Source organism: Elephas maximus, chromosome 19, assembly GCF_024166365.1.
Source record: "Elephas maximus indicus isolate mEleMax1 chromosome 19, mEleMax1 primary haplotype, whole genome shotgun sequence".
Taxonomy (NCBI): domain Eukaryota; kingdom Metazoa; phylum Chordata; class Mammalia; order Proboscidea; family Elephantidae; genus Elephas; species Elephas maximus.
Genome location: NC_064837.1, coordinates 33,414,501 through 33,436,283, shown reverse-complemented (window position 1 = coordinate 33,436,283; position 21,783 = coordinate 33,414,501). Strand labels below are relative to the sequence as shown.

The 21,783-nt window shown below is 52.5% G+C and overlaps 1 protein-coding gene across 6 annotated transcripts in view; it reads right to left on the bottom strand.

Moving 5' to 3' along the window:
* Positions 1 to 20,370, bottom strand: part of TBX4 (T-box transcription factor 4) — a 33,745-nt gene extending 13,375 nt beyond the window's left edge. The window contains exons 1-5 of one of the 6 annotated variants that reach the window (XM_049859534.1): positions 19,923 to 20,370; positions 15,264 to 15,461; positions 14,319 to 14,413; positions 5,541 to 5,660; positions 4,100 to 4,247 (exon numbers count right to left, since the gene is read on the bottom strand). In XM_049859534.1, coding sequence (XP_049715491.1) covers positions 4,100 to 4,247; positions 5,541 to 5,660; positions 14,319 to 14,413; positions 15,264 to 15,461; positions 19,923 to 19,952 — 591 coding nt within the window. In that variant the 5' untranslated portion in view covers positions 19,953 to 20,370. Of the gene's footprint in view, positions 1 to 4,099; positions 4,248 to 5,540; positions 5,661 to 14,318; positions 14,414 to 15,263; positions 15,462 to 19,125; positions 19,321 to 19,922 lie in introns of those variants that run through there. The other 5 variants (XM_049859535.1, XM_049859529.1, XM_049859530.1 and 2 more) reach the window with 5 other exon arrangements.
* Positions 20,371 to 21,783: the final 1,413 nt, after the last annotated feature.

The following is a 21,783-nucleotide window of genomic DNA, read 5'->3' as shown; positions in this document are numbered from 1 at the left end:
TTAAAAACTAAAACAGAGATGTATTTTTTCCCTATCAGACTGGCAAAAATCCAAAACTGCTCTCCCACCCTGTTGGTGAGGCTGCACCAATGGTAGGAATATACATCAGAACAACTCCTACACAGGACAATTTGGCAATATTTTTCAAAATTACAAATCCAAATACCCTTTGAGCCAGCAATGTATCGCACAGCTATACTTGGCACAGGCATAAAATGACATATGTGCAAGCTTATCCCAAAGAGCAAAAAATAGGAAACACCTAATTCCTTGAGTAAGGGACTGGTTACATAATGAATGGAACAATCTTGCAATGAAATTCTACAGAGCTGTAAAAAAGGAATGAGGAAACTCTCTATGAATGGAATAATATCCAAGATACATCTTAAGTTCGCAAAGCAAGATGTAAGAAGTGTTTATAATATGTGACCTTTGGTGTATAAAAGAGGGAATTTGAGCTTATGTATTCATACCTGCTTGCATATGCATAAAAAATGCTGGAAAGAAATTAATAACAGGTGGTTACCTGTGTCGAAGGTTGGAAGAAACTGGATGGATGGCAATCGAGTGGAGAAAAACTTCTTCGCATACATTTTTATTTATTCGCTGGTTTATTTCTGAATCATGTGAATGTATTTCCAATTCAAAATTAAATTTTAAAAATACAAACAAGTACAAAATTATAACTGTGGCAAGTACTAGGACAAGAAAGTACACGGTGCTCTAAGAGTTTATATAATGGGGACCCTGAACTGTCTCCCCGATCCGGCATGTGAGTTCAGATTCCGAGGCTAAGGAGTAATTACCTAGGTGAAGGGGGTGGGAAGATCAACCTAGGCAGAAGCTGTCCTGAAGCCAAGAAGGAGGGGAAGGAGGCGGCGGTGCACTGAGGGAACTGTACACGTGCTACTTTGTGTCTGAGGAGCTGCAGCTCACACCCCAGCCCAGGGCTAACTCACCATCTTGGGCAGTCAGACTCACTGTGTCATTACCCATAAGCTGGCCCTTCCTCCTCAGTAACGTGGAAGTCCTGGGACACGAGTGGTGGTGAAGATGACTATCCTCCTTCACACACAGTCTCACACACTCACACACACACACTAAGACACCAGCATGAGGGCACGTTAGGCCCCTGTGGCCATTTTCTCCCTGCCTTCAGATCAGGAGAAATGCAAGACGCACATGTCAGCCCCCTCTGTGTCCTCTGCACTCGGTGCAGACCCTACCCACAAGGCAGTGAAGCCCTCCTAGACTTCCTGAAGCCCAATAATTGTTGGAATCTTATTCAGAGGAGGAGAAGAAGAAAAACAAGCAGCTTTTCCTTCCATTACATGGTGGCCTGGCACAGGACCCTACAGGAAGGATGGCAAGTAAGAGGGGACGACGGGCAAGCAGCCTCTGTAGCCAGCAGAACAATAGAAATGGAGCTGAATTTGGGCTACTGGTGGCAGCTGAGTCCTGCTCTAGCCACCCTCAACTCTCCTACCTCCGCCTGCCTGCCCATTCTCTGGCCTTGCGCTTACTCCCAGAACCCACTGGTCGTACTCTGAACCTACCCCCAAGAACAAGGGGCTTTGCTGGACTCACAGCAACAACCCACAAGGAGTTTTCTAGTTGGAACCCAGTCCTGTCTTACAGGAACATCTGTCCATATTGTCTGAGGGCCCCACCTGCCTTGTGGGACAGGTTTCCAGGCCCAAGTCTCCACCTGGAACCTGGATCCTTCTCCTGGACCCTCAGCCAATAGATAAAAGCAGTGTGTGTGCTGAGAGGGGGATCTTAGGAGATAGGGAAACTAGTAAAACACGGACCATCCCAAAATGGCTATACTCTACCTCCCCTCCTCCTACCCCACAACCAGGATTCCCTTCTCCTTGAGGACTTTACACATGGGGCAGATACATGGCCTCTCAGCCACCCCTGGAATGAGAAATAGGGCAACTTGGACTCTGGGATCTCTAAGCTAGAAGGACACTGAGTTCACCTGGCAGACCCTAAGACTATGCCACAACCAATCTAACTGGCACTCACTTCACCACATGGTCCCAGTCCCAGCTCCCAAGGAATGATCCCAGCCCTCTCGGTGGGGGTAGTAGAGGAAGATTGCCCATGGAAGATAGCTACTAAAGTCCCTGAGATACTGTGAGGACCCCAGGGGAAAATCCAAAGTCCATTTGACTGGAGAAAGTTCACTGAGGTTTGGAACATTTTAGGTAAAACTGAAAAATGCAGAGGTGAGTTGTGCTGAAGGAAGAGTTTTTAGGGGGCAAGTTCATAGCATAAGATGGCTCTTTCACAGGCTCCTGCACTGAGAAGCCAAGAAGGGTGACTCAGGGAGCACACCACTCCCACAGGCACAGGCCCAGAAGCAGAAAGACAAGGTCCAAAAGGCCTGGTTTGCCCTGAGATGTCTAGGAAGTTAGCTCAGCCTCCACAGCCCTTGCCTGGATGGCCAATGGCTGCTCTCCCTCCAGTGATGCTCCAAATGGCTGAAGACATGACACTAGAGCCCTGGGTACAGAAAGACAGGTAGAGAGGCAAAAAGAGCGCTAGACTAGGAGTCAGAATGTATGGGTCTAAGCACCTAGCCCAGCTCCTTCCAAGCTCTATACTCAACCCAGTGGTGTGTCCCATGGGGTCTGTGTGTGTGTGCAGTTATGGGCAGACTGTGCCTGCCAACTTGGGTCCTCATCCTCCCACTGCAGAGGCCCTCCCTGACTTTTCCAGGTTGGTGCCATAGCCTGGCCAAACAGAAGAAACCAGGTAGGAGTCAACCAGGAGCAGTCTTGGACCAGGATGGTGCCCAGAAGACCTGGGAGCCCCCTCTGCCTCTCAGTGAAAGAACCCTGGGGTTCTACCTGAGAGGTTGGGGCTGCAACCCCACATGCCACTGTGCATCTAGGCACCTCGATGCTCTGGCCACACACACAGCAGGATCTGCCTGCCCAGCATGGGAAAATCCAGTACATGGACTTGCAAAACAGATAAGTCAGGAGTTAATTACATTCATGAAGCATTCTCCAGGTTGCTTATTTATAGATCACCAATGTCTTAGAGAGAGCTGAACAGACTCAGAATTCAAGTTAGGAGCTGCTTGCCAGTTACACACCAATCAATTAGAAATGAAGCATTGCTGGGGTTTTCCATGAGGAACTATGATTCACAGAATCCTGATTTGTACACAACTCCCCAGAAACAGAACTGAGACATAGAAGAGGAATACACCTGCACACATCCCCACCCACCACACACACACTACTCGCACCCACAACACAGGCAGCTGCACCTAGCAGCCTCTGCTGTACCCCTCACCCCACCCACCTCCACCCCGTGCTTCCAGGGGAACCATGGGTAGCCTAGCGGGGCGGGACCCGTGCCCTGGCAGATAATACCAGGTCCCCAGGTTTCTGTTTGCCACACACTTAAGCTAAAAATTTCCACATAAAAAGTTCCTTTCTGAGGGCCTTCCAGGGCCAGATGGGGAAAGAATGAGCTTCAGCAGCCTGGATGAGGCGTCAGCAGCAGCATCCCTGGGGCTCCAGAATCTCTCTTGTGAGAGCCAGATCCCAGGTCAGGCCAGGAAGGAGCTGACACAGGAGCCAGGGCAAGGCCTTCCCCTCCAGAGGGCAGGCGGCTGTCAGGCCAGGCAGACAGTATGCTGGAAAGAGGGGCTTCAGAATTCATCAGTGACCCTTTCCCAAAGGTTTAGTTGTCTTATATTACGCTCTGGCAAGACCAAGTTTTGGGCAACTGCAGAGAGATCTGGCTCATCATTACTGACGTCATGGCTGCCATTTATTTAGTGTCCCCTACGTGCAAGTGCTTTATGCATATTCTCCCATTTAATCCTCACAGTCACAAAGGTACATATGGTCATCTCCATTTTCTGGCCAAGGAAACTAAGGCTCACAGAGGTTAAGAAACTTGCCCAAAGTTACCCGCCAGTAAGCGGTAGGGGAAAGACTTATAGCTGGCTGGTGAGACTCAGAAGGTTGTGTTCCTTCCACAAACTGGCCCAGCAAGTGCCAAAGCCTGGAGCTGGCTCCCTAGAGTGGATGCTCCCACCCCCAACACTGCCAGGACTTGCCCACAATCTTACATGGCCGAAGGGGTCCAGATGGTTGTTTGTCAGCTTCAGTTTCTGGAAGGAGACCAGCTGCCGCATCCAGTGGGCCCCAGTGGCAGGAGAATCCGGGTGGACATACAGCCTTCCTGGCATGGCTGGCTCAGCCTTCCCTGCCACCATCCTGCCAAGAAAGCAGACAGAGTGGTAGCAGCTGATTACCCTGGGGTCTGGTGATACCCAGATGCCTTGTCCCCTCTGGGAGCAAATCCCCATAGACCAGACAATGGTCCCATCACATTGTCAATTTAGGACTCTGGGGATGGGAACGAGGAGCTGAGGCAAAGGTAGTGAGAAGGGGATAGCAATTCTGAACCTCTCTTATCTCACTGCAGTAGAAAGGGAAAGGGAGATGATAAAGAAATGTGATTATTTGGCCGACTGGTTCAATTATAAAGACACTATGGCAAGATCTAGGCACTTCTGTGTGTGTGTGTGTGTGTGTGTTATATTTCACAATTTTTAAATGGTATATATTATGTTACTTAGAAGGAGCTTCTCAGAGGACTTAGACAACTTTCGAATTGCTTGCCCCCAAAACAATGGCAGTAAATTAATTGGTAGTTGTGCCTTCAGCCAAAGAGTCTGCTCTGAGTGCTAACCCAGCCAAGAAAGAGAAGAAATAGAAAAGACACATCACCCTGCCCAGGACCTGACCACCAGATCCTGCCTCTTCGCCAGCTCTTCCACTCACTCACCTGAACAACTGCTGACTCCTTTATCCCTCTCTCTCCTTGAGCCCTATCCTGAGCTCAGAGGGCAGATAAGGCATTAAGGAGTTGGCTTCATGAAAAGTAACCCAGCATTTATTTACCAGGCCTCAGTTTGGTTTTGCCCCTTACTCTGCTTGTCTCCCTCATTCCTTTGCCAAAGGGTCATACCACCCAAACACCCAGGCAAAGCCTCACTCACTCAGGACAATGGATGTGCAGCCAAACGAAGATGAAGGGGTAGCTCAAATAGAAGGTGGGTTAATAATAGGAGAGAGCTGTCACACACCAGGTAACTGGACCCTAAGGTATCCAAGTCTCCCAAGAAAACAGTTCCCATCATCCTGGGCCATGCAGCCCTGCCAGAGCTTGACTCTGCACATGTTATCCGTCATCCCAGCATAGTCACCAAGTCTCGATTGTCCATGGATGTGGGTGTAGGCCCTTGGAATCTACCAAACAGCCAAACACTGCAGCTCATTTTCAGCCTCCAACCCCAGCCCCACCTGGGGCAGGTGTACAGACATCTGCCGACCCTCCCCAGCCTCTGCAGTCCCAGTTTCAGGAAGTGGACCCAAGGCTGTGGATCTGGGCACTTGGACAAACTGGCTAATTCTTAGAAGAAATATTAGGTGGGGTGGGGGAGGTGAATGGAAGAGCAGTCAAAGGGAAGGCTGGTGATGTGGTGAGGGTTCCAGGCCTCTTACCATTTGTTGTCACAAAACTTGTAGCGGTGATCATCGGCAGGGACGATGTCAATCAGTAGGATGTACTTGGTCTTGGGGTTCATGCCTGTGACCTTTACCTTGTAGCTGGGGAACATCCTCCTGGGGGAAGCCAAGGGGTGAAGTGGGAGGTGTGGACACAGCACCGGGAAAGATGGCACAGAGTGAGAGAGAAGGAGCAGAAGGCTTTTAAGAGGTACTGTCCTTTTTAGCAAGAGCCCTGGTGGTGCAGTGGTTAAGCATTCACCTGCTAACCGAAGGGTCAGTGGTTTGAACGCACCAGCTGCTCCATGGGAGAAAGATGTGACAATCTGCTTCCATAAAGATTACAGCCTTGGAAACCCTGTGGGGCAGTTTTACTCTCTCTTATGAAGTCACTGTGAGTTGGAATGGACTCGATAGCAGTGGGTTTTCTTTTTTTTTTTTTTTTGGTCCTTTTAGCAAGAGATCTTGGCACTGGTCATAGCTGTGTGGCCTTGCACAAGTCACTTTTCTCTGGGTCAGCCTCCCCCTGCACAAAGAGAGGGTTGAGCTAGCTGCTCTCTCAGGGCCCCTGCAGCTCTCAGTCTGCGTGTCTGAGGAAGGTTAACGAAGTTTTCCAAATCCAATGGCCTCACCACCCTAGCCCCCCACTACCCCATAATTCCCTAAGATTTAGGCCTGGTGACTGAGCAGCTGAAGCACAGAGTTCCTTGTCAGGATTGTGAGACAGGAATTTTGACACCAACTTGGCAGCCTTTATTTCCTTCCTGTCCTTTGCCAGCTAAAGTTCTGGGATGCCATTTCAGGAGGCTGGCACAGATGACCTGGAAGCCCCTGTCAGCTGCTTCCATAAACCATGAGATGCCTCTTTTAGTTCACTGATTCTGTGGAAAACAGGAAAGTGTTGATAAAAACCCTGCTTGGTCTTTGTATTCCTTAGGTGTGCTTAGCAGAGTATTTATCCTTGTGAACTCCTCCCTTGGGCCTGCTCATACTAACTGGGTGTCCAGGAGCCTCGAGGATAAGAGCCCACAGCCCACAGCCTGGCCCTACCACTTACTAGATGTGAGGCTTTGGGCAACTTACTTGATTCTCTGTAGTTTGGTTTCCTTAACTCTAACATGGAGATATATTACTACCTATCTCATAGATTGCTGTGTGGATTAAATAAGTCAATTTATTGACTGTTACCACTGTCCCCCAGTGTACTCCACCCTCCACAAACCAGTGGTATGAGCTACATCTATGAAAATGGATTCACCAAAAAACAAAGTTTTCCAGTTCCTACAGCCCATGCTGAGGCTGCCCAGGACCCTGAGACTCAGGGAACATTCTAGAAAAAGGCTTCTCCAGACCTCTCAGCACATACACAATACAACAGCAAACATGCCTGCAAGGGGATAGCGCCCTCCCCTGGTCATCAGGCCCCTAACACAGGCAGACAGAAATTCTTCACCATCCTCCTCAGACGCCCCTCTTCTCCTAACCGGTCTTCTCCAAAGAAGACCACCCCAAAAGAGAAGCAGGATCCAACCTAACTAAAGGCCCTAAGAGAAAGAAGAACCAGCTCCTCTGAGTTGTGATACTGCCCAACCAGTCCACTCTAGGAAAGCCATCGGGTGCTCCTCTCTGCCTCTCACTAACCCGAGAAACAATATAGGGCCCTCAAGAGAAGCCGTCCTAGACACCTTACAGATGAATAGAGTTTCCAACTTTGTCAGCAGTGGTACCAGCGTACCCAGACAGAGAGGGCTTCCAAAAAGAATCAAAATCTCCACAAGCTGACTGAGCCTACATCAAGCCCAGGCCAGGCCCCTGAGGTTGGGGATTCAATTCCACACCAAGCCCGGGCCCCATTGCTGCCCCAGTCTGTGCACTCCCTCTCATGCTGGAGGAAAGGCCAGTGTGAGGTCTGTGTGTGAGTGTGTGTCTGCATGAGCACATGATGTAAGTGCGCATGTGTGTGTGCTTGCGTGCCTGGAGGGAGGAGGGAAGTTCTAGCTGCAAGTCTAGGGAGTTATAAACCTTGTGGAAGAATTTGTCTCAGATGTCAATTGAAAGCATTTTCAAATGTCCACCCCACCCCCTCCTCGCTCAGGAACCCAAGCCTGCCTCCAGCTTACCAGCCTGCCTGCCCCTGGCCTGGGGGCACAGCTGGGGCCTGCACCACCCTCTTCCTGGCCTGAAGCAGAAGGCAGGGAAGGTAGCAGTTTCATCACCTCCCCCCTCTCCAGGGGAAGGCAGAATCTCGTCCCCTTCAGGGCGCCATTTTGTAACGGCTACAGAAGCAACCACAAAATGCGGCAGACCTGGCTGTGTCTGGGCTGGCCTGGCATCATTGCCCTGCACTTAGCCTGTCTCTCCTGTAATCACTCCAGGTGGCAGCAGCAGAGGGTAGACATGGTCTTTCAGGGGGGAGGGCAGGAGAAAATGGCTCCCTGCCACTTCACAGTCTTCATAACCTAGGCTGCAGGGGTCTAAGGGGCCCTGTTGTTCCCCTTCTCTTCCTCCCCACTACACTTCACCTCAGCAGCATAGGAGGCCAGGTTGACATTGACTAAGTGCATTTCAAAAGGCCTTTAGGAAGCCTGTGCTCTGGCATGGAGCAGGTATCCTAGTACTTGGCCTTCCCAGGAAACTGACCATAGACCAGATTCCTGACTGATAATAGCCTCAGGGGAGGTGTTGCTGTTTTTGGGGTGGGTGGGTGGGTGGGTAGGGAGGGAGGGGAATTCCTAGCCTCAGCCTCCTCTGTCCACCAATTCCCCTTTTCCTGGGGCAGCAGCCCCCAGAATCCAGGGGGAAGGGTAGGATATCTGCTCTGATCGGGGAGTTTAAAAATCCTCTGCTCCAGGCTGAGCTGACCAGCTGGGAAGCTCCATTGCCTTCATGGAAACAGGTTTCTCAGTTTGGCAGGATCCAGTTCCGGTACTGCTTCTGGACCATGGAGAACACACTCCACTGTGACCCTAACCAACCACTAGTTGCCCTTCATTCTGAGTCCAACTCATGGCAATTCATGTGTTGCACAGTAGAACTGTGCTACATAGGGTTTTCATAGCTGTGACGCTTCAGAAGCAGATCACCAGGCCTTCCGAGGTGCCTCTGGGTGGGCTCAAACCACCAGCCTTTTGGTTAGTAGGCAAGGGTTCAGTGTGCACCCCTCAGGGACTAGGTACCCTCATTTCAACACCCAGAAGGATGAAGGGCCAGCCCAGGAGGAGGAAGGGCTGAGTGTGTAGGTGAGACATGCCTCCAGCCTCCACACACCCCATAGACCTTCTGCCCAGGCTGAAAGGAGAATTCACAGGCCCCTTGTCATCTGCCCTTGGTTCCAGAAAAGACTAAAGATGGAACTCAGAAGTCCCAGCATGGGAGTGTTCGCCAGGTCAGCACAGCTCTGGGCTGTAAGGCACTGTAATGTTCTCTCTAAAGGTCCCCACCTGGCCTGCTCCTGAGCATCCTAGTGAAAGAGCGCTCTTTTTTTAAATTATGAAGCTCTTTGATATAACCTGAAAACCAACCCCTGTGGGGTCAACAACCCCTTAGTTGGTCAAGGAGGGAGGGCTAAAAAGGGAGGCACTGACCAGAGCCGCCTGTATCCCACTGAGCCCCCGCCTGCCACACCCACACTCCTTCTGCTCTGTGCCTACTCCTTGCGTTCCTCACCTTCTTCAAGCCCCCCAAGCCGTCTCCCTGGGCCCTCCACTCTCTCCATGGCCCGGCTGGCGAGCTCTCTCCCCGCGCCCCTACTCTCCTTGCTCGCAGTGAGCCCTCTCTCCACGCCTCCACTCTCTCCTTGTGCCCGGTGAGCCCTCTCCCCGCGCCTCCTGCTCTTTCCAAGCGCCCTGCAAGCCTTCTCTCTGCGCCCCTCCGCACACTTTTCGTGCGTCCTGTGCTCCTTCTCCCTTCGCCCCACGCCCCCCCCCCACCACCTCGGGTTCCCGTACACCCCCCTCCCCGGCAGATGGGGCGCTTCCCCAGCACACGCGGAAACGGCCCCGCCGGGGGAATAAACAAGCCGCCCGCCCCGCCGGGAGGAGATGAAAGCCCGGGGTTTCTCCTCTGATCATGAAACAGGCTCTGAAAGGGTGCGGGGCTGCAGCCTTTATCTACTTCATACTTGGAAATGGTTTTAGAATGAACTGCTAACATAAGCTTCCTCGGACGTGTCTCGGTGTCCAAGGCTTGAGGGCGGGGGCGGGGGGCAAGGGTTTCGGAGCATTTTGATTTTGGCAACAAACCCGTAAATGCGGACTCGCTGCTGAGCCCAAGTTACAGCTGGGCTCGGAGAGCCGCCGGGCTCCCGCGCCAAAGCGGTGGCCAAATCATGGCTCTGACCTACTCGCTCCCCCGACCTACCTCGAGGGCCGTGAGGAGAGAGAAAAGCGGATTTAGGGCACCCGTCAAATTCTCTCCGTCGGGTCTGGGACCCCAGCCCCGGCCCGGCTTCCCCAGGGACATCCCGGGGACCCAGGAGCAGCTGCATGTGCCTTCCTTTAAATGTAGGTGAAAAACCAAATCGAAGGGGTGAGAAGCCTGGAGAGTGCTTGGGAGGATAGGGTTGTAGTGATTGCGGGGCACATAAGAGGAGTTGTGGCAATGTTGGTATTACTTTAAGGTAGAGTTTCTTTATCAGGGTGATGGTTACAAGGGCTGTCTACTTCGTGAAATTTCGTCAAGCTATACACTTTTTTTTTATACACTTATAATTTATGCCCTCTTCTGCAGGCATGTTCCACGTCAATAAAATTTACATTTTAAAAAATTATATGGACACAGGTCTTGGAGCCAGCCGGGACTGAGAGGAACTGGTTGCAGGAAAAGGGCAGGGTCTGCAGAAAACCCCACCTGTCTTGCTGTACCTAATGTCTGGGAGTCTGATGGAAGAACTCCGGGCATGTTGGGGAGAGGCCGAGGAGCCCAGCAACCAAAACGGGCCACGGGGAGGGGGGAGGTGGTGAGAGCGCTGAGGCTGCCCACACAGAGACCAAAACTTCTGTAGCCAAAATGATTTCTGAGAGCAATAACAAAGCAATGGAATTTATTTCCACTTTACACCAAAAAAGAAAATGTTTTCTAATTCACCAAAAGCACTTTTAAGAGAGATTTTCCCTGGATGAGGGGAGGAGGAGCAGGGATGAGGGTGCCTGGAATGGATGCAGTTTTGGAAGGTCAGTTGCTTCTCTTCGATTTTTCTTTTTAAGGCACTTCCTTCTGATAGACTTTTGCTTTCAGAAAATACTTTAAAAAGAGATCAAAGCACTCTCTCCCCATCCCACTTTTCCAGTGTCTTCAACCCTTACTTCTCTTATCACCCACGCCACTGGGCTCTGACGCTCTGTATACAGAGTGAGGGCAATTGGCTTTGAAGCCCCGGATTAAGCCAGGCCAAATCCTTGCCTCAGAATAACAAACAATACAGGTTCAACAGGAGTTCTCATCGGTAGTTCATTTTTCAAACGCAAATTCACTGTCACTAACACAAGCAACATTGAACTCAACAGGCTATGAAGGCTGATAGAGGAGATTTATCTGGTGGCAAAACCGTGACCTAGGAGTAGGGCGGTCAGACAGTTAGGAAATTTTCATTTTGGGGAGGTTTATATTTAAATTTTTGTGGAGCTTACTTTTATCTGTGTTTGGAAGAAAATGCAGTTTCTCACATGGATCAAGCTTGGCAGGGACTAGAGGGGGTGGACGTGAAGGGGTGGAGAGAGGGATCTGCTCTCTGCAGTTAACAGCATGGACTCTGGTACTGAGAACTGGTCGTCAGGGGCAGAGGACAGGGACTGACTGAGGAGGGGCTTCGTCTCATTTTATATCTGACATCACCAGGGTCCTTAAGCATTCAGACATTGATGTCTCACCTTGTGGTGGCATTTTATTCACCAGATCAAGTTGTTTAACAATTTAAAGTCACTACCCAACTTTTTTTTACCCAATGAAGGAGACCACTTTCTCCTTTGGCCTTCAGATCTTCAAGGACCTAAAGGGCTTAAAGCAGATAGGAGGCTTGTGACCCTAGAATTCAAACTGGCTTGAGAACCTTCTGGCTCCCATCCTCCAGGTCCTGCAACCAGATAGCAGTTATCATGCCCTTAACCAGCCAGGGTCACAGGGGACAGCAACAACCCTACATTAAACAGGGACTCTGTAAACAAGCAATCATGAGAATCTCCCAAAGTTGGGGCCTTATTCTGGGAGTGGGGTGCATCATCTGCTCGGTTAGGGTAGACCTGGAAGTTGCCTAACCCTGCCTCTACCTACATGAGTCAAGTGCCTTCCCTTCTCTGGGGTTTGGTTTATGTTCTCTCAGTTCCTCTCCAGCTCTAGCAGTCTAGGAATCTATGATTCAAGGTTCAGGGGAAAGGTCCAGGCCATCTACCGAGAAGCGAAAGTGTCCCAGGAAACACTCAGTAGAGTCACAAAGAGTTAGGGGACTAGGGAGAGGCGTGGACAGCATGGGGAAGAGCAGCAAGCCCAAGCAAAGCAAGCCGCATTCAGAGGCCTCCTGTGAGGGAGGAGATGAGGGGAGGGAGGGGGACAAGGCAACCAGGGCGGTGAAAGTGGTCTTTGAAGACGTGATTTGGGCTATGCAGGAGGATAAAGGGCCTCTGAGAACCCTGTTGGGGGGGAGGGGGCAGGGAGAATGAGGCCAGTGACTTAATGGCTAGACCTGGTGCAACAACAACTTTTTGCCAGAGGAATAGAAGGCTGTGATGAATCTATAATTGGCCAACATCATCACAGCCATTTTTGAATTATTACCATTATTCCCTGAGGCCCATCTCTAGGCCTCTACCAGGATCAGGCACAAACATCTGCCTGAAGCTGATCACCTCTGGAAACCTGTGTGAGTGTATGTGTTGGGAGGAAGGGAAGGAGGAGGACCTATGCAGGTGCAGGAAACCCCATGGAGGAGAACCACAAACGCCTTTTGTTTAGAATGGCAGAGGCCCGGCATGCCCAGAGAACTTACTGGCCAATCATTTTCAAGAGAAAGTTATTTCTGCTGCCTAAAAATGGAAGTTCTGAGTCTTTCTCTTTCTTCTTTCCTTCCCTGCACCCCAGCAGGCACAAGAAATAAATCCTCCTCTTCACACCTGTAATCCACTTGACAATTTACCAAGCACAGTTCAAATGATTGCTTGGTTTGAGCCTCACAGCAACCAAAAAGGAAGGGTGGCAAGTAGGTCTACATCATCATCTCTATTTTACCAGACAGCACTGAGTCACAGCGAGGTTCAGTGACTTGTCCAAGTGCACTCAGCTAGGAAGCACCAGGGCTTGTGTCATCAGGACCCCCACTGCCATGACCCTCCAATGCACGCTCCTTCCTTATCGCCAAAATGCACCAAATGCAGGCCCTGAAGTTTCCCTGCTCCCTCCCCTGATCAAGACCTTGGGTGGCTACGCCACCTCCCTGACGAAGGCACAAGGGTGACTGAGTGCCCAGACCCTCAGCCCCAACAAACCAAAGGAGAATAGGCTGGCCAGTGAGCAGAGACAGGAAGGACCACAGCACCCCTACCCTGCACACAACAAACCACTGGCTTTTTGTTTCCTTTGAATGGGCACCATTCCCTAAGCAGTTCAGCAGAGATCTCTAAAAAGTAGAAGATGCTGAGTGGATGCCAGTCATTTCTCTAATTATTATGAATATTATGAGCTAACAATCACTGCCTACTGACCTGTGCCAGGAGCTGCACTCAGTGCTTTCCATATAACTGTTCGAAGTAGAACCTATCTTTTACAGATGGAGATTGGGACGGGGCAGAGACCTTTCAGAACCTTGCCTAAGGTTATACGGATAGAAGTAGCTGAGCGGGAACTGGAAAACCCCACAGCCTGAGCCCTAGATGCTTCATGATGGTATTATTCCTCCGAAAGCCCAATTACAGGCTCTCGGCCAGCCAAAGGAACATTTTCACACCTAACCTGTCTCCAGGGGGCCTAAATTAAGTGTGCGAGTATGCAGAGGAGGCGAGTAGGGAGGGAGTTCCTGAACCTGAACTTTCCAGCTTCTCTGCCTGCAGCAATCGTCCTTCACCTGATAACCTCTCGGCCCTATCCCTGCCCCACCCCAGACACTCCAGCGAATCCCAACCGTCTGTGTCTTCCTTCTCTCGCCCTCTCCTCCCTGTTCTCTCCCACAGACACCAGCGCATTTTAAAGATGTTTCCACTTTATAAATCATCCCTTTCTGGCAGCCACCCCGAGAGCTGCTCCCCAACAGCACACGTGCACATACACACACAGAGAGCCCAGTGGTGCTGAGGAGAGGGCTAGAAAAAGAGGAGCAGCACCCATGAGATGGGAGATCTGGGGTCCATGGTGCCCCCCAAAAGTTATGGAAAAAGGAAAAAAATCATCCCCTTCTTCCATTTGCTGAGAGGCATCTCCCCGGGGTTCCCAATCCATGTAATCCTGAGAAATCCTCCACAGGTCCCTAAAGGAGGGAAGACAAAGTACCCCCTCAAGGAGCAAAAGGTGCCAGAACAGAAACTTGGGGTTCCGATCTGTGTTTGCATCTCATTTACATAGTGTTCTTCTCCCCTGTCCATCCTGACCCCCAGCTTCCTGGACAGGTAGCCCCCTGCGGCCCCATGCCCAGTCTGAAGTCGCAGGGGAAAGTAAGGCTGTGAGGCCAGAGGAGTGTCAGAGGGGACTCTCCCAGCCCCCCACACTGCGGATGGAGAGGACTGCTAAGAGAGCCCTCTGGAGACCCCACTGCTCCCACCCCTCCTCTCCTGAAGTAAATCTCCCAGCGCTGACCTGCCCGCCTTGGTGATGATCATCTCGGTGCCCGCCTCGTGGAACTTCTTCCAGAGCTCCTTCTCATGCAGCCCCACCTTGATGTTCTCGATGGTCTGGGACAGAAAGGAGAAGGACTCATGTCTCCCTGGCCCACGGCTCCGAGCAGGGCGCTCTCACGCAAGCCCCGGGGGGCTTAGGGGACCAAGCCCTCGGAAAGAAGCACAGGGCCCCAGAAAGCGTTTAGAGCACTGCCAGCCCCGGGCACCCACGCCTTGCGATTTCGTTTGACAAAATTATTTTGTACCATTAAGGAATTTTTAAAAATTTAATCAGCGGCTGAAAGTCCCTCCTTCGGGGCCGCAGCTACCGATGTGACGCAGAGGACATATATACTGACCCTGCCAGGTGGATGACACACTCTTACACAAATATCTACCGAGAGAGGCGCACACTTCACGTGGCGGGAAGGATCCCCAGGTTTGCCGGCAGACGCAGACACTGGGAGCGGCGCCCACACCTTTGGCCAGACGCGTACCCACAAACACTGCACACTGGCCATGGGATGCACTGCAGATTCCCTTCGTTGTGACCGTCGGGCTTTCACCCTGAAGCCTCACTGACGTCCCGTGCGCACCGCGGAAAGGTCGGCTCTTCCTGCAGATCCCAGGCCGCCACCCCACCCTCTGGGGTCCTCGGGGCTGGATACTTAGCCTGGGGTCACTCTGCTGCCTCAGGAGTCTTCCTCCCCCTCCTGTCCCAGAGCAGCCCCGAAGACTCAAAGTAGAGGAGGGACCAAAAGCCTGAGAGAGCAGACCCTGTCCAGGGGAGGACGAATAGACCGTCCTGGGAGAACAGAGAGGTCCCCCTGGAATGAGTCCTGCCCACAATCGGAAGTAGCGACCGCCACAGGCAGACCTGCCGACACGCGGACGCCAGACCCTACCCGACGGCGGCGCGGCCTACCTGTTCGGCGGCGGCGGCGTTGGCGACGTCTGCACCGGGGCCGGGAGGGCTGCCGAGCGCGGCTCCGCCAAGGCCCGGCGCGGCCAGCGCGGGCTCGGGGGCGGCGGTGGCGTTGCCGGCGCTGGCTTCGCCCAGCGCTGGGCCCGGGGCCCGGAAGGCCTCCTCGCTCTCCGACAGGCCCTTGTCCTGCAGCATCTCCTGCAGACACAGCACACACGGAGTAGTCGCCCAGTCCACGCTAGCCAGAGGTCCCTCGGCCCGCTTCGTGGGCTTCTTGGAGGGCGTGGAGACCGCTGGGCGCACGTGGACCCCGCCCCCGCCTGAGATGGGGGAGGGAGCGACAGGGAGGGAAGGACCTTCCTCCTGCCTCCGGGTTCTGGACCCCCAGGGTCTGCCTGCAGTTCTCTGTCTGCCTGCCCTGCTGTGGGGCTGTGGGGGCTGTGTGATGAGTGGTCCTGGGGGAAGGACCGCCCTCTCGGCATTGCCCCAGCGCACCCCCAGTCCCTCCCTCCTGCTGGGCTCCAGTGGGTCCTGAGGCCTGGGCCTTCTCTGCTGTTCCCTAATAACTGGGGCCCAGGACCCACTCTTAGCCCAGGGCAGCCAGGACACTTCCCAGGCAGACCGAAGAGGAGAGCCGGGCCAGAAGGGCAAGCTCAGGCTCTTGTGGCTGGGCTTCACACCTGTAGAGATGGCCTAGGGCAATCTACCTGCACCCACTCCCTCAGATAGCACTCCAGTAGAGACCCCCCTGGACAGAGGGCTTTCATTCCTACACATTCCTGCTCCCACAAACACCCTCTTCCCACATAGGTGTACACATCCTCCCAAACAGCCTCCTAGTCACCCAAACAGCCATTTGGCTAAGGCTGTTCTGATCCAGGTACTGAACTCAGGCCCTGGGCTTCCCAGCCTAGCCCTCACATTCACAGCGGCTGGCTCACCCTCTCACGCATTAGCCCCAAAGGGCTCCAGTTTGAACCAGTGGGCTAAGCCCACACCACTTCCAACTTAGAACCAGGCGGTTTGAGTGGGTCCAGCTCACAGGCCTGGGCGTAGCTATTCTTCCCCCAAGTGTCTGGGCCTATTCACTCCCTGCTCAGGTGGCTTGTTCCTGCCTACTACTGGCCCTGAAATACAAGGATGAAATCCCAGCCTGCAAGGATGGGCCTGTCCTGCCTCTATCAGGCGTGCAACCCTGCTCTATCTCCACTTCCCCTTTCTACCTCACTGTTCTTCCTTCCCCCTTCTTTGGGAGGGAGCGGGGCAAGTTCTCCTAGGGCTTTATGTATGTCTGACTGGCTCTTGCGTCTGATTGTCCCCCTTTACTACTCCTACCTTCTTTCCACTCTCCCCTGGATCTCTCTGCACATCCCAAGGCCCAGGCCCCTGTCTCACCCTGTCTACTGGCCTCCCCAGCCAGGGCCTAGACTTCAGCTCCCAGGGCCTCGCTAAGTAAACAAGCCAAGTGCAACCGAAGAGATAAAAAGGGGCCGGGGCCAGCCCGGGCTGGGAAAAGCCCATAAAGATAAGGCTGACAGCCTCGGTCCTCGTCCTCCAGCCACAGCCTGCAGCGAGCAAGAACTCACAGGGCAAGGCTAGCGACGGCCTCAAACAGCGCGCCGGTTCCCAGATGGATAAAGGGGACCCTGCACGCGTAGGGTAGTTGCGCGTTCGGCCCGGCGCTGGTTTTTGTAGCCAAACGCAGCCTTGTCAGCTCCCCACTGTATCTGGAACTCAGCCGGAATGGCGGTCCACAATCGGCTCCGCAGGGCCAGGAGGAGGGGCCGCTCGCGCTTTGCAGGCCTGCCCGCTAGGTCCTTTGCCGCGCACTTGTCACGCCCGGGACCGTACCGCGGCATGGTCCGGCTCGCGCCACAAGCTCCCGGTCCTGTCCCGTGCCCAGCACGTCCGCAGCCCGTCACTCAAGCACGAGACGAGGGCTGCTGCGCTCTCCTACCCCTCCTCGGGTTCTTCCTCTTCCTTTTCTCTCTGCCACCGGGCCACATACCATCTTCGCGACAGCTCTGCCTTGCCAGAGCTCTCCGCCAATTTCGTCTTCTTCCCGACCGGCTGGCCTAGGGCGGCCGTCCCTGCGCCCCCCTCCCCCCCATCCTAGAACGCTGAAGACGCCAGCACTGTCGGGCCACGCTGGTCCTTCGCGGCGACCCCTCCGCGACGCGGCCCACCAGCTCCGCTCCCCTTGCGCTTGGGTCAGTTGCTTCGGCTGCCTCGTTTTCCAAGGAGGATAGCATTTTTCTTTCCACCCCTAGATCACTGGTGATATTTCTCTTGCATTAGCGGCGTTGTTAATATTTTGTACTCTTTTAAATATTTCAATTATCGCTAGTATTAGAGTACTATTCTGGTAAATTCAGTAACATTAAGAATATCTTTCCTATCACATAACGAATTATTATTTTGTAATACTGGATGTTTAAAGGACTGGTCTGTTTTGTTATTTTGTCATTGTTACATATTTTGTTTCCTTCCTGTCACTGCTCCATTATAGCTGGGCCTCCTGGCACGTTACTAATACTATTACCAATATCTTGGTAATTATTAATTACAGTATAGTGCCCCAATAGGTCATGTTCGTCTATCCTCATTTTTATGTTTACTCTGTACCGCTAAAATGTTTCCGTTGCTGGTTCTTCATTCTATTTATATTTCGTTAGTGTTCCAGTGTTCCAGTAACTTTTTATTTATCATAATTTTCTTCGCATCCTATTAACATTTCTTGTTGTTTTGCCATAATTTTTGTGGGGATTGTTCATAATACTCCAGGTATTCTTCATCACATCATTACAGTATCTTGTCATTCTGTCATTATTTGTATTATACTGATCTTATTTCACTGGTTATTTTTCATCACATCATTACTTCTTGTTACTTTGTCATAATTTGTAATTTTGCTGTAGCTCTTGTTACTCTGATTACTTTTCATCACTTTGGTACAATACTTCTTATTACTCTGCCGTTATTTATAATGTTGTGACTATTAATACCTTGGTCATAAATTGTCATATTACTCTAGCAATTCTTATTACTGTGTCTTGCTATTACTATTGGTCTTAAGATTTTCGTTAATACTTGTTTTTAATAGTTCTGAATAGAATGATAGTATTCTATCAATACTACTAACAGTATTACTCTTAATAGTATTTTTCATTGTTCAGCTTTTTCCTAGTTTTCTTTAGCATTTGTTATCCTTATTATTGACTTTAATATAATAGCTTTTATTACATTGTTCTTACATTTGGAGTTACTCTGACCTTATTTATCCATTTTAAAGTAGGGTTACTACTTTTACTGGATTCTGAAAGTGACTGTGACTATTTAAAAATTCCAGTGCGCCGCTTAGCCTTCTTTCTTTGATAATTGCTCACATTCTGGTAATTCTTGATCATCAATCGTTACTTATATATAATGTTCCTTGTTTCGGTTTTGACGAGTCTGTTGCCCAAAGGTTCTGAAATCCAGGGTTCTGATCATTCACATTTCTACATCGATATTTGCCACCGCTACCGGGTCCTCTTCTTTGGCCTTTCTGATTCTGCAGACACCGACTCCAAGGCCAAGGTTCCGCCTGTCGCAGCTTAACCTTGTTCCCAAGGCGCTGTCGTTTTTACACTGTTATTGCGTCCCTGGACCCCATTCTTCCCGTTACTCAGGGGAGAGGAGGTTTCGCTCCTCAGGGCTGGGAGTCAGGCCCAGGCAGCGGCCCGAGATGAGGCACATCGCCGCCTCCTGCCGCCTTGGCTGCCCTGACCATGGTCCCATTACTCGCTCCCTTTCCAGCTCATCCTCCCCTGCAGCCTGACCCTGGGCTCCGGGTGGCCCCAGGCTCACGCACCCAACTCACCCTAACTGCGCTGCGGCATGCGGAGGCGCCTGCGGCCGGGGTCCACTGCAGGCTCGGGTCCGAGGAGCGCGGGACAGCCGGGGGCACCGCCTCGAGGCCGCTGGGTCAGGGTCCCGCCGCCCGCCGCGCCCTCGGGGCCAGACGCATCCCGGCTCTGGAGCGGGCCCTTGATCTCCGAGGCTGCACTTTGGGGCCTCAGCTCCCTCGCCATCCCTCCCTCCCTCGGAGCTCCCCCCACCCCCGCCAGCTGACGTCGCCGCTGTCAATCAGTCAGCGCCCGCCGCCCCCCGCGGGGGGGCTCGAGGGTCCCCCGGCTCCGCGGCCCCAGGACCCCAGCCGGAGCCGCCCGTCCGCTCCCCACTGCGCGGCGCGATGCCATCGCCACGGTCCTTGGGCCCCGCCAGCCCGATAGAGACTGGCAGCCCCGCATGGTTTAGATTAGAGAGGCGGGAAGCGAGGGCGAGCGGCCCGGTCGCGCCGCACCGCTCCCACCCGGGGTTCGACAACTTAGAACTGCACGCCCGGCGCCGCCGCGCGGCCCGTCACTGGGCGCCAGGCGGCCGGGCCTGGCCCACGCTGGGGCCCACTCCCAGGCAGCCGGCCTCCACCGAACCCTGGGCTTCCGGCTCCGCACCCGCATACACCTCCTGTCAGAGACCCGCTCCCGTCCCGCACGCAGTTGATTTGTAAGCCCATTTCCCCGGTTCGCAGGCGCGCGCACACAAACCCTCTTGTTCAGCCAGCTCACGGGCCTCACAGTCACACTGTTTTACCGACCATGCACTCCACACACTCACACCTACGAGCTCCATCCCGCGCCCGCTCATGCTCCCGGCTCCGGGCACTGTCTGGCACGTTCCTCTGCTCCCCGGCCCCTCCTCGTCCCGGCCCAGCCAGGCAGCGGGCGCTGGACCGGTTCTGGACGTGCCTCGGAAGTCGGCTCGTGCAGTCACAGTGAGGGGAGGCCCTCTGCTCCGGCAGGATGGAGGCCCGGAGGAGAGGCAGCGGTGCTGGAGAGGTGCTCGGCCTCTGCTCAGGCTTTGATGGAGCCCTGGCCGGGCGGGAAGGTGCCAGGACTCGTCAGTGCTGAGGGCCTGGACCCAACAGACAGAGCCCAGTCCCGCGCCTGCCTTAGTCTAGGGATCCTAGACGAAGGAGCGTCCTTATACCCAGCCAGGCTGGCCTTTGTGCCTCAGTCAGGCTGGCTCAGTCTTCTAGGCCTCCCTGCCTGGCCTCTGACTGGCCATCAGTCTGACTCCAACTCCTATCTTCACTTCCCTCTATTTCTCTGTCTTCTCTATCTCCCCACAGGACCTTGGGGCCCCACAGACAGACCCAGCCTCACAGCCTGTCATATGCCAGGAATACTAGGGCAAGGATGTGCCTGCTCACCCATCCTCAAAGGTACCAGAGTCTTCTGTCACCAAGGATTCCCAGATTAGCCCCTCAATTCTCAGCATAGGCTACAGCCCTCTCTGCACTAGTGTCCCCAACCTCTCCAGTCAGCCTCTGTTCCTTCCCAGATTCTGATCTAAAAATCAGATTGAAGGGAACAGGACAAGGAATTTCTTTCCCTCTGGTTACTACTTTCACTCTATTCTGAAATTAAGTGGCAGTCCGTTTAGTGTGCTAGGAAATGGAAAGCCAGCATCAATGCCCGCGGTCCCCCCCCCCAACACCCACACCTTCTACTCAAAGAAGGAAGCAAAATACCATCTTAGAAGAGCTAGCTGCTGCTGTTGTTGGGGAACTTGTAATCCATCTCAACAATGGGCAGACTGTTCAAGAATCCCTATCACCCTAACCAGTACCAGAGCTCCGTCCCCAGCTTCCCTTCACAGCTCATCTCATTCAGTCCCAAACCAGGGAGGGGAAGTAAGGTCCCAGAAGAGTGGAGAAGCTTAATCCTCTCCAATCCGCCTCCTTCTGGAGTGGAGAAAGGGAAGGCCCTGGTGTTTCAGGAGAGCCCTTGGGAGCCATGTTTCCTGTGTCAAGGGAGAACGGGATGACTTGTCTCAGCTTCTGCTCCCAGGCTCCCTCCCATGCCCTTCTCCAACAGCCTGTAGGGAAATCCCTTGCAAGTAACTAGTACAGACCAACCAACTAACCACTGGGTAGGACAGTGAACAAGGAGGGTAGTGAATTACCAGGTATTATAGGAAGACTGGAGTTAGGCCTCACTCTGGAAATAATTTGTTGACAGTTGTTGGAGGAAGTTTGTAATGAGATTGTCCAGTGCAGCTCTTTTAAAAATACTAGACTAGAGCTTTCCTATAAGTACAAAGCTTTCTGGAGACTCACAGGAGATAGTCTAAATTTAATGCAGGGTCAGAATGGAGTCATGATGATGTGGAGAAATGAGATTGAAAGGGACAGGCAAGGTTTTGGCAATGAGAAGGAAGGGGTAAATCAGCTAGAAAGCAAGCAAGAAAGAGAGGTTTTGTACACACATTCCCCATTACTAGAATGAAATACCTTATTTCACTGATTCCAAGACATATTTTTCCATATTTTAACATCTCTGAGATTGGGATGCATGTCATAATCAATGGTGTGTCATGGTTTAATTAGCAGCGTTTGTTTCTTCTTAGTGGTACATTTAATAGAGCAGCAAATACTGATGAAATACAGTATTTGCTGATAAATGATCTGTGAAGA